At 37.1% G+C, this 15,522-nt stretch overlaps 1 protein-coding gene across 5 annotated transcripts in view; it reads right to left on the bottom strand.

Annotated features, from left to right (window-relative positions):
* LOC149085545 (uncharacterized) overlaps positions 1–15,522 on the bottom strand; it is a 166,487-nt gene that overhangs the window by 21,318 nt on the left and 129,647 nt on the right. For all 5 annotated transcript variants that reach the window (XM_089233614.1, XM_089233618.1, XM_089233615.1 and 2 more), the window contains 8 exons: positions 10,797–10,913; positions 4,167–4,328; positions 3,372–3,514; positions 3,038–3,167; positions 2,451–2,653; positions 1,468–1,654; positions 1,062–1,187; positions 830–958 (listed from right to left, as the gene is read on the bottom strand). In XM_089233614.1, the coding sequence (XP_089089740.1) occupies positions 830–958; positions 1,062–1,187; positions 1,468–1,654; positions 2,451–2,653; positions 3,038–3,167; positions 3,372–3,514; positions 4,167–4,328; positions 10,797–10,913 (1,197 nt within the window). The remainder of the gene's footprint in view (positions 1–829; positions 959–1,061; positions 1,188–1,467; positions 1,655–2,450; positions 2,654–3,037; positions 3,168–3,371; positions 3,515–4,166; positions 4,329–10,796; positions 10,914–15,522) is intronic.

The raw sequence follows: 15,522 nt of genomic DNA, 5'->3' as shown, positions 1-15,522 counted from the left end.
TATGCAAAGCATTTAAGGGTTAATATTACTAATACATATTATAGAACTCGAAAAGGTTCTGGGAGGAAACACCGTCGTCACTGAATAAACTTAGTTTCTCATACATACACCAGGATACATTTCTATTCGAACCATCAACATCATGTAGAAGTATAAAAAAAAAATCTATATAGTAACATAATACGATAACCTACTTATTTTTAAAATCTTAAGACGTTAGAGTGAAAACTATAATCGCATTCATAACCTGAAAATATTTTGTGCTGTACTCAAGTCCTGTTCTTAAAAGACATTTGCATATTTGAGTCACAATTTCACTTGCTGATACACTGGCTTATTTACAAGGAAGCTACATCCTAGGGAGGCAAATTCAACTAATTGGTGGTCAAGAACATTAAATTATAACGTGAAGGGTGGCAAAAGTGTAGACAGCAGGTGGCAGCAGGGCCGTCATTTCAACTTTTCCGGGGGGGGGGGGGGGCAAAGAACATGTACTCAATGTATGTGTGTATATATATATACACTCACCATTTCTAGCGTATTTTCTAAAGCTAGGGGGGGGGCAACAGCCCCCCCGATCCTCCCCCCAAGTGACGGCCTTGGTGGAAAAGCCATAAATCCGCCTCTGTGCTGATGCCATATTAAAAGTTTGTAGAATTTTCTCTCTTGCAGTTTAAGAGTGGTTATGAAACAAGCTTTACGACTCTATATCATAGAGTATGCAATTTAACCAAGTAATTTGATTACAAAATCATTTTAAGCTATCCTTAGGAAAACCATTTATTCTTTCAAATTCCACTGTTGACGCATCGAAATTCTTGATACTTACGTTTTTCACACGTTAATCCGTGAAAACTTGTAGGACATTGACATTTTCCATTCTTGGGATTACAAGTACCTCCATTTTCACAAGTACACGTTTCCAAACAACTTCTTCCGTATTTGCCTTTAGGACATGCTGACAAATAAATAAAATTGACATAATAGTACTTTCGATTGTCTATAGAGAGAAAACGAAGAATCCAAGTTTTTCTAACTAAAATATGTAATACATAACTTACTTTGAGAACAATTTGGACCCATCTTTCCAGAATCACATAGACAAGTTCCAGTCTCAGGATCACATTCCCTCATACCGCAGAGGCAAATCCTTAGGCAATTCACGCCGTATTTTCCTTGAGGACAAACTGTAAAATGTGATAAATGAGAACAAAAACCACTTCATTATTTTTGAACATAGTTTATCATAGAATTGCAAATCCACACTGCACTCGGTCATTACCTTTAATCAAGGATAGCAAAAGAAAAGTTATACCTTGCTCTCGCGTACTATTTAGCGTCAAATGCTCATGTGTCTCCAACAAAAAAAAAAAAAAAATTAAACTTACCAACATTGAAAATGGCTCTATTTTTGAGATTATGAACGGGATTATTAAAAAGCAAAAACAGTATCAAATTTATACATACTCTCACTACAGTCTGGTCCAGTCCACCCAGCTGGGCATTCTTTGATGCATTCTCCATCTGAAGGATTACAAATTGTACCATTTGTACAGGAACAAATTTTTTGACAATTATTTCCCCATCTGTTGGATGAGCAAGGCTTTTCACAGTCGGGACCACTGTATCCCAATTTGCATTCACATTTTCCTGTCTGAGAAGAAGTGGGAATCGTCAAGGTCAAAAGCAAATTTAAAATCACAGCATGACCATATTAATCGTTATCTTATTGGAGCATTAATACAGCTGTTATGTTATACAGTAGATGGTAGGCTACGAGATCTTATTGTAGAGTAAAATGATGCAGATAATATGTGTGCTATTATGATATTGTGATAATCAGGTAAACAACTAAATGTATTTTTTGAACAAGAAACATCGTGCAATTAACACATCTATGTTACTGGACAAAACACATACACATAATTTAACGAACATTCAGTGAATAATTTTCTTATGTTTTTTGTAACTTTTTGGAATGAAAAATCTTCCTTTAGCTCTTGGAGTGCATCAGTTAGCATAATCTCACCGGAGACGATTCTTTTGAGATACATATGATATTTTAAACGAAACAATAAGTAATTATACTTACCAATGCTGATTGTAGTTAGGTATCTTTAAATTACAAAGAACAATGACGTAGCTTTGTAAAAAAAAAACAAAGAAAGCTTTAAAAAATATCGACACAACCATGGTGCCCTTCCCTCTTTGTGTCATTGACTCAATAATGCACCTTTTACTGTGCAAAAAATGGCGGCTTGAATAGTATTTTACACTATGATTTTTAAAATTCATTCTTACCTAATCAAATTTACGAATGGCCATAATTCATTCCATTCAAACATTTACCATTTTCACTCACCGCGTGGCTCTGCTTGTGATTCAATAGTTAGTTTTTTTAAAAATAAAAATATGTCAAATCATATTTTATGATTATGAAATTTATTTACCTTAGAGTTACATTTCTCTGTGTGTTCCTTAAAACATTTACACGAACTCCTACAGTTTGGTCCATATTTATCATCAGGACATTGAAGATTGCATTTATGTCCAAAGAACCCTGCCTCACATTCACAAAAACCAAATTTACGATTGCAGCGACCACTCGGGCAACGTCGAGGACATGGTTTGTCACACTCTTCACCGAACACTCCTGAAAAAATTAAAAATAAACATTTTGTATATAGCGGAGTGATTGTACTTTCAAAGAAGCCCCCATAACTCCTGTCAATCACCTTATAGCAGTGCTTCTCAAACTTTTCTCACCCGTGGATCTCCCTTGCCATGACAAGGTTTATTCGTGGCCTCCCATAACAGCCTAAAAAAGAACCACTTCAAAGTACTCACTGAACAGGCACCTATCAATATCGCCAGCTAGCCGAAGGTAATTAAAACAAAAGGTATCCTGAAAGCTTGTACCTGACAATTTATATGCATAGGGCTTTACCGTAAAACGACGCATTATTTTAATTTTAAAATTTTTCGGGTGTGTCTGTATATATATATGTATGGGTTATGATTATATATTTGTATTTACCAGGAGGGCATCCTTCCTCGCAGTCTCTACCCTTGGCTCCAGCAGGGCAACTGCATTTTCCATTAACAGGATCACATTCGGCAGAATTCTGGCACTCACATACCTTATTACAACCACGACCGTATGTACCCTGTAAATGAGAAAGAATTTCATATTCATGAAATTGTAGACGGGTATTTTCGATATAGAGCAAGCAACCAAGTGGAGTCGGAAAACTTATATTTATCGATATTTATGTAGAGATAATTGAAGCATTGAAAGTTGTATAAACTTTAAAATTTTAAAGCATTTCCGACAAATTCATGGCATTCGGAGAAAATTGGAAGTTTATAACCTTTGGGCATGTTTCATTGCAAAGAAGGCCAGTGAATCCTGGTTTACATGTACAGCCCAGAGCTCTGATATCACAAGCGCCTCCATTTTGGCAATCGTCGCAATTGTATTTACAGTCTGGTCCGAAGGTACCTCGAGTACAGACTAAGAAATAGAATATGCGTGAGAGATCGTATGATTAATACTTCACTGTTTTTACACATTTAAGAAAACATCAGATACATTAAGGTGACTTTAAAATTATACAAGTTTGAAAAAACGATGTTGTGGGAAAATGAGATGAAATAAAATTTAAATAGGTAAGGGTTTTTTCTTTTAAGTGAATGGGATGAATAAATGAACTGTGAACATTAATAATGCTTAGCAATAAAGCTTTACTAATCTTCATGCCCGAACTAAGCCAGGGACGTAACTGGGATTTTTATAGGGGGGAAGGGACATAATTTAGCCATTCCCACCACGGTAAAATTAAATGATTTTATCATGGTATTTTCGTTCCCTCCTAAAATTTGCCGCAAGGGGCAGTTGCCCCCCCCCCCCCTAGTTTCGACCAGCTTAAGCACACATTGAAAATTTAAGGGTGGGGGGACGCGTCTTCTTAAACAAATTATATAAGTTGTGATTTTCCACATTTATTCATCAACCAGTTTATATTTGTAATTATCAATCGACAAATTCACTCACGATACAGATATATAGACACCGAAATAAATCTAGAGTAAATTCTCGCATGTTTGACTCTTTCCTTCCTTAATTAAATTCTACGAATTGAACTCTCATAAATATATATAATTACATTTCCGAAGATCCGGGCCTTCTAGGGGTAGGGATGTGTGAAATTCTTGGTCCAGCATGATAATTGTTGGTGGAATAGTTTGGAATCTTAGTCTTGGTCCGAATGATACTGGTGCAATATCAGAACGAGTATGTGTACTTTCGACTAAAATAGCCGAGCGACCTGTAACGAATGAATTCACACATAAGAAATTCTGTTAGCATTAAGCATACCACTTTTTTATACGAATTCACATATAATCATAAAAAAATATACAAAAATATTTTGAGGAAAGCCCTTTATGAGAATAAAAATCGGAGATAAAGGAAAAACTCTCTTGCTAAAAAAAGTCCAAAAATAACAATTTTTTACTTATCTCAGATGTTTTACTTAGAATTTGCATGAATTAACAAAATAATAAAATTACTTAAGTCTTCTTAAAACTATTTTTCATCATTTGCTTATTATTTTCATCACTAAACTAGAAAATAAATTTTGGTAAAAAAAAATGCCGTTGCACAGATAATCGAAGAAGCTAGAATCCGTCAGAGTGTCAGTACTACTGGAAACTTAATTTTTAGTATTTTTGAAATTATAATCTTTCGCATCATTTCCAATATTCTTTTTATAAAAACTTTACTATCTCGACAATTTTATATTCGTAATCACAATAAGGGAGGGATTACACCATAAAAGTTTGATCTTTTGCAAAACTTAAAAAAAAAAACACCCAATAAGCCTGTTGGCTACATCCGCTAGAATGTAACCGATGCGCTTATTGGTTGTATTCAAAGACGACCTAAAGTACTTTCGGCAACCTAAAATGATTTTTCTCTGATTCCCCAGCGTTCTCGGCACCCTGGGGCAGAGCAGGTTTACATTAGTGCCCGAAAACGACTATCAAACTCTATGTATTATATTTATTACACAAAAAAAAACCCCTTGGCAATAAATTTGGGCTCATCACCCAACGATAAAAATTGTAAGTGTGCACCCGGGCACTTGAATTTGATCATTTTTGTCTCACCACGGTCATTTTCTGCACACGAATGATATTTAGTTCGGGACCTGCAATTTATTGCAGTATCCGAACGGCAGCCTGTTTTGACATTCATCGAGAGGTTGGTGCGCTAACCACTCGATGTGGGACTCTGCGGTAGTGATCTTTTTTCGTCGTCATGTCACCATTTCTGTTGAACCCCATGCGCCAGAAAGTTTCTGACAAGGACGAACCGGGTATCGAACTCGCGACACCTCTACACATCCTTTGGTAATTTAGGCGAGTATCTTATCGACCTGGGCTACCGCGCCCCCGATCACTTGAAGGTTGAGAACCACTACTTTTGTAATCATGCCCTCCCAAAAAGGTGGGGCTGACAGTGCTCCAGTCTGGGGGCCCCGGAATGATTTTTTTAATTTTGTTTCTTCACCTTTTAATTTATTATAGAGGGACCCGCCAAAGATCACAGCCTAGGGACCTAGCGCACCACAATGGAAGAGCTGTCAGGGATAGACGACGGATTATCTACCAAGAGCTCTGCAATTAAATACTCTTTCAGTTAAATCAAGCAAACATTTTACAAGCAGTGTAGTTTTAAATACGTCGTTAAATTATACTGTATATATTTCTTCTTCGTCATTTAGTGTTGAGCATTTTATTTTACTTGATTTTTTTCGTATACAATCTTTTACGTATATTTTGTATTGTAATGTATGTTACGTTATTTTTATTTCCTGTTAACAAAAAAGGAGAACGGGAAACGTTATTATATAGTTATCTGCAATAGTGTTATTATGCCTTGACATCGATTAGTGTTGTGTAGAGCTTGCAACGGAAGGTTTCTCTGATCTAGGGGGATAGTAGCTGATAGTTTCAAATGTAAGGGGTGTTTTGATAATGTAAGGTTGGAACTCGAGGTCAAAGCGTTACGGAAGAGAGGGTTTTAGATGGCCCAGTTATAACGGAGCCACCTATCGTCGAAGAAGCTATCTCCACAAACAACGAAAGTTTAGAGGGTGAATGGGTGGTCGTGGATGAGGTAGAGGGGGTAGTGATAGGGGTTTAATCATCGGCGATTCTATGGTTAGGGAACTGGAGAACGGAGTGTGTAGGGATTTTCGGGATTCGAGCGCTGTTGTCTTCCTTGGGGAAAAGTTACAACAAGGATTACAAGGATTTATTATAAGGAATTATTACAAGGATTAGCAACGTACGAGACGTTTTTTCATTGTCAAAAGTTTCCTGGGTGGGTAATAATGTGGGTAGGAGAGAATATTTTTGCTAGTCTGTCAGAGTACCGGAACTTAATATTATCCGCTCGGGAGGGAGGTTCAGATGTAGCAGCGATTCAAGTACTGTCAAGGGGTAGTAGGGGGGTATAGGACTAGGATCCACCAATTCAATTAAGGCATAAAGGACATTTGCTCCTTACTTGCGGTGACGTTCTTGGAGCTTCCCGTATTTACCGATAGGTGGCTTCGTTGGCATGGGATTCATCTGAATAGGAGGGGGGGGGGTACCGGGAAGTTTACGATAGGCTTAGGTCAGGTTTTTTTTACTCCCAGATCACGTAGACGGCAATGCGCGCGGGTTAGTTATTGTTAATAATAACAATATAGACGGGGAATTACCTACCTCTGACTTTGATATCTTCTCGATTGCCACTAAATCACAGGGCACATCAAAATGTGTGCTAATAAATGCCAGGAGCTTGGGTAATAAGATTCTTTAGAAACTATGATAAAACTGTGAAGGGCCTGGATCTAATAGCCATTACAGAATCTTGGGAAAATGATGGGGATGAATCTTTCTTACACCTTAGAATCAGTGCCGTCTTAACGCATGGGCCCGGGGCCTCAAGAAAAAAGGGGCCTCTCAAAAATAAGATCTGATAAAAATTTTATAGAATTTGCCAGATAGGGCCTCACAAAAACCACTTGGCCTGGGGGTCCATGATGCTCTTAAGACGGCCCTGCTCAGGATACGATACTGTTTTTAAGAAATAGATCGGATAGGAAGGGGGGGGGTGAAGTCTTGGTATACACGAAATCATGTTTGAAGGCCAGAGAGTTAAACGTGCAGAGAAGTGATATTGAAACTGTATGGGTTGAGCTTGAAAACAAAAGACGTCAAACTTATTGTTGGGGTTTGTTACAATCAACCGAATAGGGATCCAAACTACATCGCCAAACTTCATGATGAAATTTCCTACATGTGTAATCATAAGAGGGTTACCATATTATTGGATTGCAATTACCCAGGTATCGATTGGGAGAATCTTTCAGCTAGAGATCAATATGAAAGACACTTTCTTAAGTTGGTGCATGGTAATTTTGGTATCAGCATGTATCACAAGCCACTAAGGGTACTTCTATTTTGGATTTAGTTCTCACTAGTTCCGAGGATCTTGTTGAACATGTTTCGGTGGGGGACGAGTTTTCTTGCAGTGATCACACATCGTGCCGTTAGTTTTCGCTAACTTTTCTTCGGGTAAGGTTGATAACAAAAGACTGGTTCCTTGTCTTGGTTTGATGTTTTAAGAGAGAAAGGTTAGCGGAAGTTTTGGAAAAGAAGGTTGAAATCAGCCGAGGTGGTAAGTCAATGCGAAGAATTTAGCACGAAACTGTTCTGTTTTGCATGACGCCATACCCTTTGTTCGGATAAAGCGTGTTTGTGTGCATGGAGCATTCAGAGAGTATAAAAGTGGACAAGGTGACCTGTTATTGTTTAGCTGTTATTGTTAAAAGAAGAGCGTTGAAGAAAGGGATAGTAAAAAGGAAGTTGAATCTAGATTGGCAGATAACATTGGCTCTGACCCAAAATGATTTTTCAGGTACGTCAGTAGTGGATGTAAGGGGACAGTTGGCCCACTCTTGATAGGAGGGTCTAGGGTAGAGAGCAATGTAGGGATGTGTAGTGCTTTCAATGACTTTTTTGTGTCAGTTTTTAATAGAGAAAATTATATTCAATGTACGGGTGTTGCATAGGGTAGTAAAATCCTCAACGACATTCAAGTGGATGATGTAGAGATCCTAAATCTTCTAAAAAATGTGTGTGCAAGCAAAGCACCAGATGATATCTATCCTAGGGTCCTCAGGGAATTAGGTAATGAATTGTTGGGGCCAGTCGCACAGATTTACAGGAGCAGTGTTGCTGAGGGTATCGTCCCAAGACGCTGAAAGCTTGCTAATGTGGTTCCGATATTTAAAAAGGGTAGTAGAGAAGCTGTGTCCAATTATCGCCCAGTGAGTATGACGAGCTCCTTCTCGAAAATTTTGGAGGGGGTTGAAGTTATGGAGTTTCTGCACGAATTCTAGGAAATTTTTCGTAGTGTGTGGGTTATTGCAAGAAAATATTAAAACGAGATGTTTGCAAGCTTGTACGAGGCAGTGCCGATATTTGAGACTATATGGGTCGATGTGCAATGTCGGGTTTGCGGACTTTGGGCAGTGTATAAAACCAGGCGCAAAACGTAACCGATGGGGCGAGAGCTTTTTTCAGTTTGAGATAGAATCTGACAAGATTTAATGGCTGACTTGACCGTGTTCATTTCATGCGAGCTGGGGTCTTTATGTATGTTCACATATAGGCCATTATTTATTAGAGTTGAGGATTTTTCAACGTAATCCGATCTAGTCATGATGACTATTTGCCTTCCTTTGTCAGCCTTGGTTATTGTTAGGTCGGGGTTATCACATAATTTCTTAACTACCGTGCTAGTAGTCCTACATGATTGGGAATGACGGGGCTTAGCGTTGAAATTCCCGGTGTAAATGATAAGTTGTCGTAAAACCTATTTTTGTGTAGGTGCCAGAGAGCTACTATTAAACTAAACATGCACCTCGTCCATATTCCTCTGCGAAACTTCTAACGAATTGGTACATGTTAGAATGTGTGTGTACCTATAGTGAACCTTCCATGAAGTTTGTTTCTGTGTAATGATTGTTATTTGTAGTGCTGCCATCTGCAATCAATTTTTTAAACTCTGAGTTTTTCTCAACTCATAGTGAGTGAAGTGTAATGAATGAATAATTATACCGTTGTAGGCCTGTTGCTCTCTACGGCGAGACTTTTTAGCGGGGAGATCGGCTCGCATTCGTGCCTCGAAGTTGGGCACCGCAGAAAACCAACTTCAGCCGACCACCACTGCAGCGATGGTGGGGTTTGAACCTGGATCCTCGCTAGTCCGTTACTATGACACTATATCCACCACAGCGGGCCAGAAAGCTGAACTTGAAAGCTCTTTCGATGGGGGCAACTAATTGCGTAGCAGAAGGTCTAAGTGAGACAGAGAAATTGTTATTAAATTTTATGGTGTGGAGCTCCTGGTCATTAATTTCAACTTTCTATAAGTTAACTTCAGTGTTGTTTACCTTAGGGAGGGGGAAAGACTCCCGAGTGGCATGTCTAGTTTGGAAAAGTTCTGAGACCTTCTATGGTTTAGCTACAGATTGCATAGTTCTTATCCAAGACCTGTTGTCAATAATATTCCAGTCATCAACTGTGTTGGAGAGAGTTAAATGGAGATCAAATAGTTCATGTTCAATGTCGGAGATTTTAGTGCGACAGTCTTGTATGAGAGCTCTCAAAATAGCGAGTTGGGACTTACGTAGTGCTTTACGAGTCTAGCCGTGGTTTGGTTCCTTTTTCTAATTTTGGGTCTACATACGTTGTTTTTTCCCTAGTATATTGTCTCACACAAAAGATAATTCATTTCTGCAATTGACACGCTTAAAAAGAAATACGATAAACACGTTGGGGTAAATCGAGAAGCTATCCATATTTAGAATAAGATAACCATAAATATTTTTATGGCCATGCTATAATATTTTATCATGTACATGTAGTTTTTGTTTTCGTTATTGCATTTTTAATTGGGATTTGAGGTTGCTGTATTTTAGAAATATATGCCATCCATATTTGTTATGGACATCTTTTCTCAGCCCCTCGTTGGGTATTTTGCCTCTTGTGGTCTTGTATCTGTATTTAAATGGGGAAGAACTCAAGCGCTCTTTCTGGTCCAGCGCCCGGGACATCAAACCCGCTAGCATTCTTGGCTTGGAGAAGGGCCCGTTTCTCGCATGAGCGAACGGGGCACGTGCCACAGCCTAGATACTACTATCTAGGAGACTTTTCATGTACCCAGGATCCCTAAATTGACTGTTTTTTGCATTATAGTCTCAGGAACTTCCCAACGCATGTCTCAAAGTGGGAGGAAAAACACTATATATAAGGGGCCCCAAAATTACATTTGCCCAAGGCCCGAACTTATGAGATACTAGGGCCTCGCTTGAGGGCTCCGTCAAGGCCAAGATCTCTTGGTGGCCTATCTTGCAGGGCACAACTATATGCTTGGTCCGTCAGGGCAAGCACGAATTTTTCTCTCTCTCGTAATATTGAAGGAAGGGTGAAATTTGCGCCCTCCTCGGGTCTGGATCCCGGGTCACAACCAGCTCTCTCTTATTGTGGCCCTGCTGTTTTGGACGGACAGAAGCTTTGCTTTGTTAAGAAGTCAAAATGTAGCTCAATGTAATCAAAATATTTTTATTCCCTAAAATTTAGCGGCCCGTTGCGGCTGATCGTATTTTTCAAGTTTTATAAATGAACTTTTGTAAAACTTTCATAGTGTAATCCCGGCCTATTTCACTTACATGTTTTGCCATCAGCCTGAAGTTTGTAGCCTTCTATGCAAATGCATTTGTATGAGCCTGCGGTGTTCTCGCACGTTTGTGAGCATCCACCATTATTCCGTAAACACTCGTTGTTATCTAAGTAGAAAAATTCAAATCATCCATGATCTGTTTTATGTGGCATTTTGTAATATATATATATATACAGTATACAGTAATGCACTCCTCTCAAGTTATTAATTTCATTCACTGTTTATAATAAATAAATGAATGAAAAATTCGATATAAAAATTACACGTTTTACAACTGATTGAGTGAATAATTTACATGAATGAAATTATTTGATGCCTGAGGCAAAGTAACAACTTATATTCGATAAAATAGCATTGACTCGCTAAATCTGGACCTATCTGGAAGAATGGGAGGGGGGAGGGCAAACATTAATTTGAGAAAAATTAGACAGAATAATTTACAAGAAACCAAAAAAAAAAAACATGGGAAAGAAAAAAGGATAACGCTAAAGCAATTTGCATTGTGAACAAGACTTTTGAAGTTCATTTCCATCAGGTTTCGAGATATCTAAACGGGAAGAGACAACTTACAAATCTTAACAAATCTTACTCAGAATTCTCAATTTTTTTTCCCGTGTCCAGTTGCTGAATAGTTTTTTTAACACTTGATATTAAAATAAAATTATACAAAAAAAATGTATTTTTTAAAAAAAATATTCCAGCTTTTTTTAGAAAATAATATTTTTTAAAAATTTTCTGATTTTTTCGACAGCAATGGTATTTGGAGGATTGCCAGCATACGTTCCAAACTTTTGGTTAAAGCCATTTAAGCACTTAAACTTTTAAGCAACACAAATAATTTGTAATTTTGAAAGTTTAACTTGGTCGAAGACGTTTATCAGAAACGAACTCTTTACTTAACATGTATTTTATTAACCGTAGAAATTTTGGGAAACGTATGAAAAGCAAAATGATAAAAGCTAAAAAATAAAAGAATGTGGATAGACAATAAGTTTGAAGAAAGAGAAATAACTGTTGAAGGTACACATTTTCCGGCGTATATAATCCATAAATTTTAATTTCACTATTTTAAGGAAAAATATCATCGTATAATTGACGTATATATAAATTTAATTTATAAATAAAAAAAATCTAAAAGATTCGAAGGGGTTGTTCGTCACGTTTTTGTACAAAAAAATATTGACTTTTCAACTGACATCTATAAATCTTCAAAATATTGTTTACAGTATTTTTTTGAAATATTTATTCCTATTCAAACGTCTCAAAGCTGCAGATAATACGCTGTGGTATATAGTCCGCGATAAGATGTTTTTTAACGCATCCACAGTTAAATATAATACAAACTATGTCTTTTTTGGCTTAAGTGAGGTTCGTCAATGACAGCAGGGCATTTAAATGAAATAGAAGAAATAGAACCTTTGTCTGGTAATAAGTGAAATAAAAATAAAATTCAACAGGCATGAGATAATCAAAAATTTCCATTTAAAAAGTAACAGTTGATTGCATGTAGCTCATATTAGTTAACGCAAATATCTTTACCTGTTCAGTAATTTAAATTTGAAACTAAAAAAAATTTCGGATTCCGTTTTTTGTGAATCAATCATTTTAAGAGAAACTTTATGCAGCAATGTTGATCGAAAAATGATTGTTGTTGCACACGAAAGATGATTGTCAATATTTTTGAACGAATTAAAAATCATGCACGATTTTTTTCAACTATGAGAAATTGAAAGCGTTGCCCATCTTTGCACATATTACCATATGGAAGAGGTTTCTGAATGCCTCTTCCATACCTTAAACGAAGTAATAAGTACATATGTACCGTCCGTTAGGTGAAATATGAATTTAAAATGGGAAAATGAACATATACAGGTTATTTCAATGTATAAATTATTGTACCAATGTATATTAATAACATATATATAGTAAATTACAACTAATAAATAAAAGAGCTGTTGCTGAAGGAAAAAATACCAATAATAAAAGTCATATAGGCCTGCTGGAAGGACCTTAGTCCCTCAAGGCTACATAGTGAATGTAATATATGTGTGTATTTTGTGTCGTTGTCTTTGTGTAATTTATGTTTGTATTTGCATATTATACTACCCCTGGCAGAACGTGTTCGTTCACTCACGAAAACACTAGCAATGACACGTTTAAAACAAAAAATAAAAATAAAAAATAATTTTTTTTCGAGTGAACATTTTTGTTAAAATCAATCATTCTGAATTTGGAATAAATGAAAAAAGTTATAAATTTATCACAATTTGACTATTAAAATTAAGTTACAAACTTGTAACATCCGAGAAAAAATGTTCGATCACCTCAGTTTTAAGGAAAAAAGTGATTGGTCACTGTGTTTCAAACAAATGTGTTGACTCGAATTATGCAAATGAAACTGTCCGCACAAGCGCAAAGTAACCAGACAATGTACAAAAAGTGAACCCAACGGGTTTTTATCATCACAATTTTTTCTGAAGTGTAAGAGATGGCTTCCAGAAAAGACACTTTTCTAATGATTAAAAAAAAAACGTATAGCTTCCAAGTTTAAAGATGGTGTTTCTCAAAGCGAGGTCGCAAGAATCTTCAACTGTGCTCAAAGCATGGTATGCTGCCTTTGGATGAAATATTGGAGGACTGGCGGTGTAGAAAATTTGCCTCGATCTGGTCGCCCTCGCAGTACCACAAAGAAACATGATAGACAACTGAACGCAATTGCTAAGAAAAATCACCGTGCCACCTCGAAACATCTGAATACAGAGTGGGTAAAGTACAACGTTCGTTTCTGCAACCGTACCGTACCCAATCGCTTCCGAGAAAAGGGATTCAGGTACTGCAAATCAACACCTAAACTTCATTTAACTTGGCAGCGGAGGGTCTCGATTGCTATGGTGTAGAAACCACGTCCACTAGGGCATGAATGATTGGAATAAAACCATTTTCAGTGACGAGTCAAGAATCAGTTTGGGAACTGAAGATAGCTTCACAATAAAAGTCTGGAGAAGAACAGGAGAAATGTTTAAAGATGGAGTGCATTGATAAAAGAACTAAATTTCGTCACTCGTTGAGTTGTATGACAGCTAACGGATTAGGGGAGCTGAGCACCGTGAAGCGTACAGTCAACTCAGAAGTCTACATGGATATTCTTGAAAACTTTTTGATTCCCAGTGTTGACAATTGGTTTGGGGATTCGACTGACTTTACGTTTCAAGACGACAATGCCTCTTGCCTTTGCAGTAAAAAAGTTGAGTTATCTAAGAAGAGCTAACATTTGAACGACGGACTGGCCTGCCAACAGTCCAAATATAAACCCAATCGAGAATGTTTGGTACCAGTTGAAGAAGAGGGTAGACTCCAAAAGGCCTAATAACGTCATAGAACTGAAACAAGCAATCAGAGAGACTGCTGGGAAGAAATTTCTCCGTCGTACTGCGAACAACTTAAAACAATTTCCCAAGGGATGAAAGCCATCATCCGGATCAAAGATGGAGTTACGAAATATTAAATTTCTTATTTTAGATCCCATAATCGATCAATTTTTTCCCAATAAAAACTGAGGTGATCGAACAGTTTCCCTCGGGTGTTACAAGTTTATAAATTGATTTTCATGGTCAAATTGAAATAAATTTATGATTTTTTTTCATTTATTCCGAATTCAGAATGATTGATTTTAACAAAAATTTTCACTCGAAAAAAAAATAAAAAATAATTTATTTTTGTGTTTTAAACGTAGCATTACTAGTGTTTTCGTGGGTGAACGACCACTTTCTGCCACGGGTAGTATATTGACATTTGTATTTTGTAATTTGTTGTTTAATTAAAAAGTGATAATTTAAACAATTTTAATATAAATGGATTTAGTTCATACACCAGGTATGCTCTGTCGTCTATATTTTTATTTTGCTGTAGAACATGTGGAAATCAAAAGTTTTCTCTCCCGTATTTCAAAGTATAACTTATTATTCGAGTTTATTCAGGCGTGAATGAAATTTTCATGATGCAAAAGCTGACATTCTTCGCGTTCTCTTCACATCACCAACATCTATAACATGCACTCACTCGAAATGTTGTACCAAATACAGGTCTTCTAGCTTGACGTAAATTCTTGAGACGCAACCGACTGTAAATCGAGAAAAATGACAGCACGCTGACAAGTTTCGGTCAGCAATAAATTTATCATTCGTCTTCTCAAAACAGTCTATTTGTAAACATCTGGACTTGGCCCAATTCCTAAGAATCTTTGTCGAGCTCTCAGATCGAGAAGTGTCTTTGTATACCTCAAGGAGTAAAAAATGAAACGACCGATATCGTGATACTACACAACAGATGCAGCTGAAAGAATTGCGCGTACTTGAATCATGTTCAAATGGCTACTTTATATAGGGGAAAAAGATATCAAATGAATGAGTCATTTGATCCTCTCTGGTCAGACTGACAAAAATAAACGAAAAAAAAAATAAAATTGATAATAAAAATCCTTTTAGTTTGCATAGGCGTAAAGTTATTGGAAGTATCGGAAGGGCTCAAAAATACTGGGGGGGGGGGGGTGGTGGCAGCGGCTCAGTGTTCCAATATTTCTACAGGTATTATGGTGATAGAGTGGCAAATATTGGGAGGAGGGGCGGAATACAAGTCTACGTCTATGGGTAGATCGGAAAATCTGGAATGGTATCATCACAACCATCATACGCACCACCGAGTTATGCAATCTCTTT

This window comes from Pholcus phalangioides, unplaced genomic scaffold, assembly GCF_987345545.1.
Source record: "Pholcus phalangioides strain wild (caught in Gottingen) unplaced genomic scaffold, Ppha-v1.0 ptg000007l_1, whole genome shotgun sequence".
In the NCBI taxonomy this organism is placed as follows: domain Eukaryota; kingdom Metazoa; phylum Arthropoda; class Arachnida; order Araneae; family Pholcidae; genus Pholcus; species Pholcus phalangioides.
The sequence above is the reverse complement of the archived record's forward strand: the minus strand, read 5'-3'. Positions and strand labels throughout refer to the sequence as shown.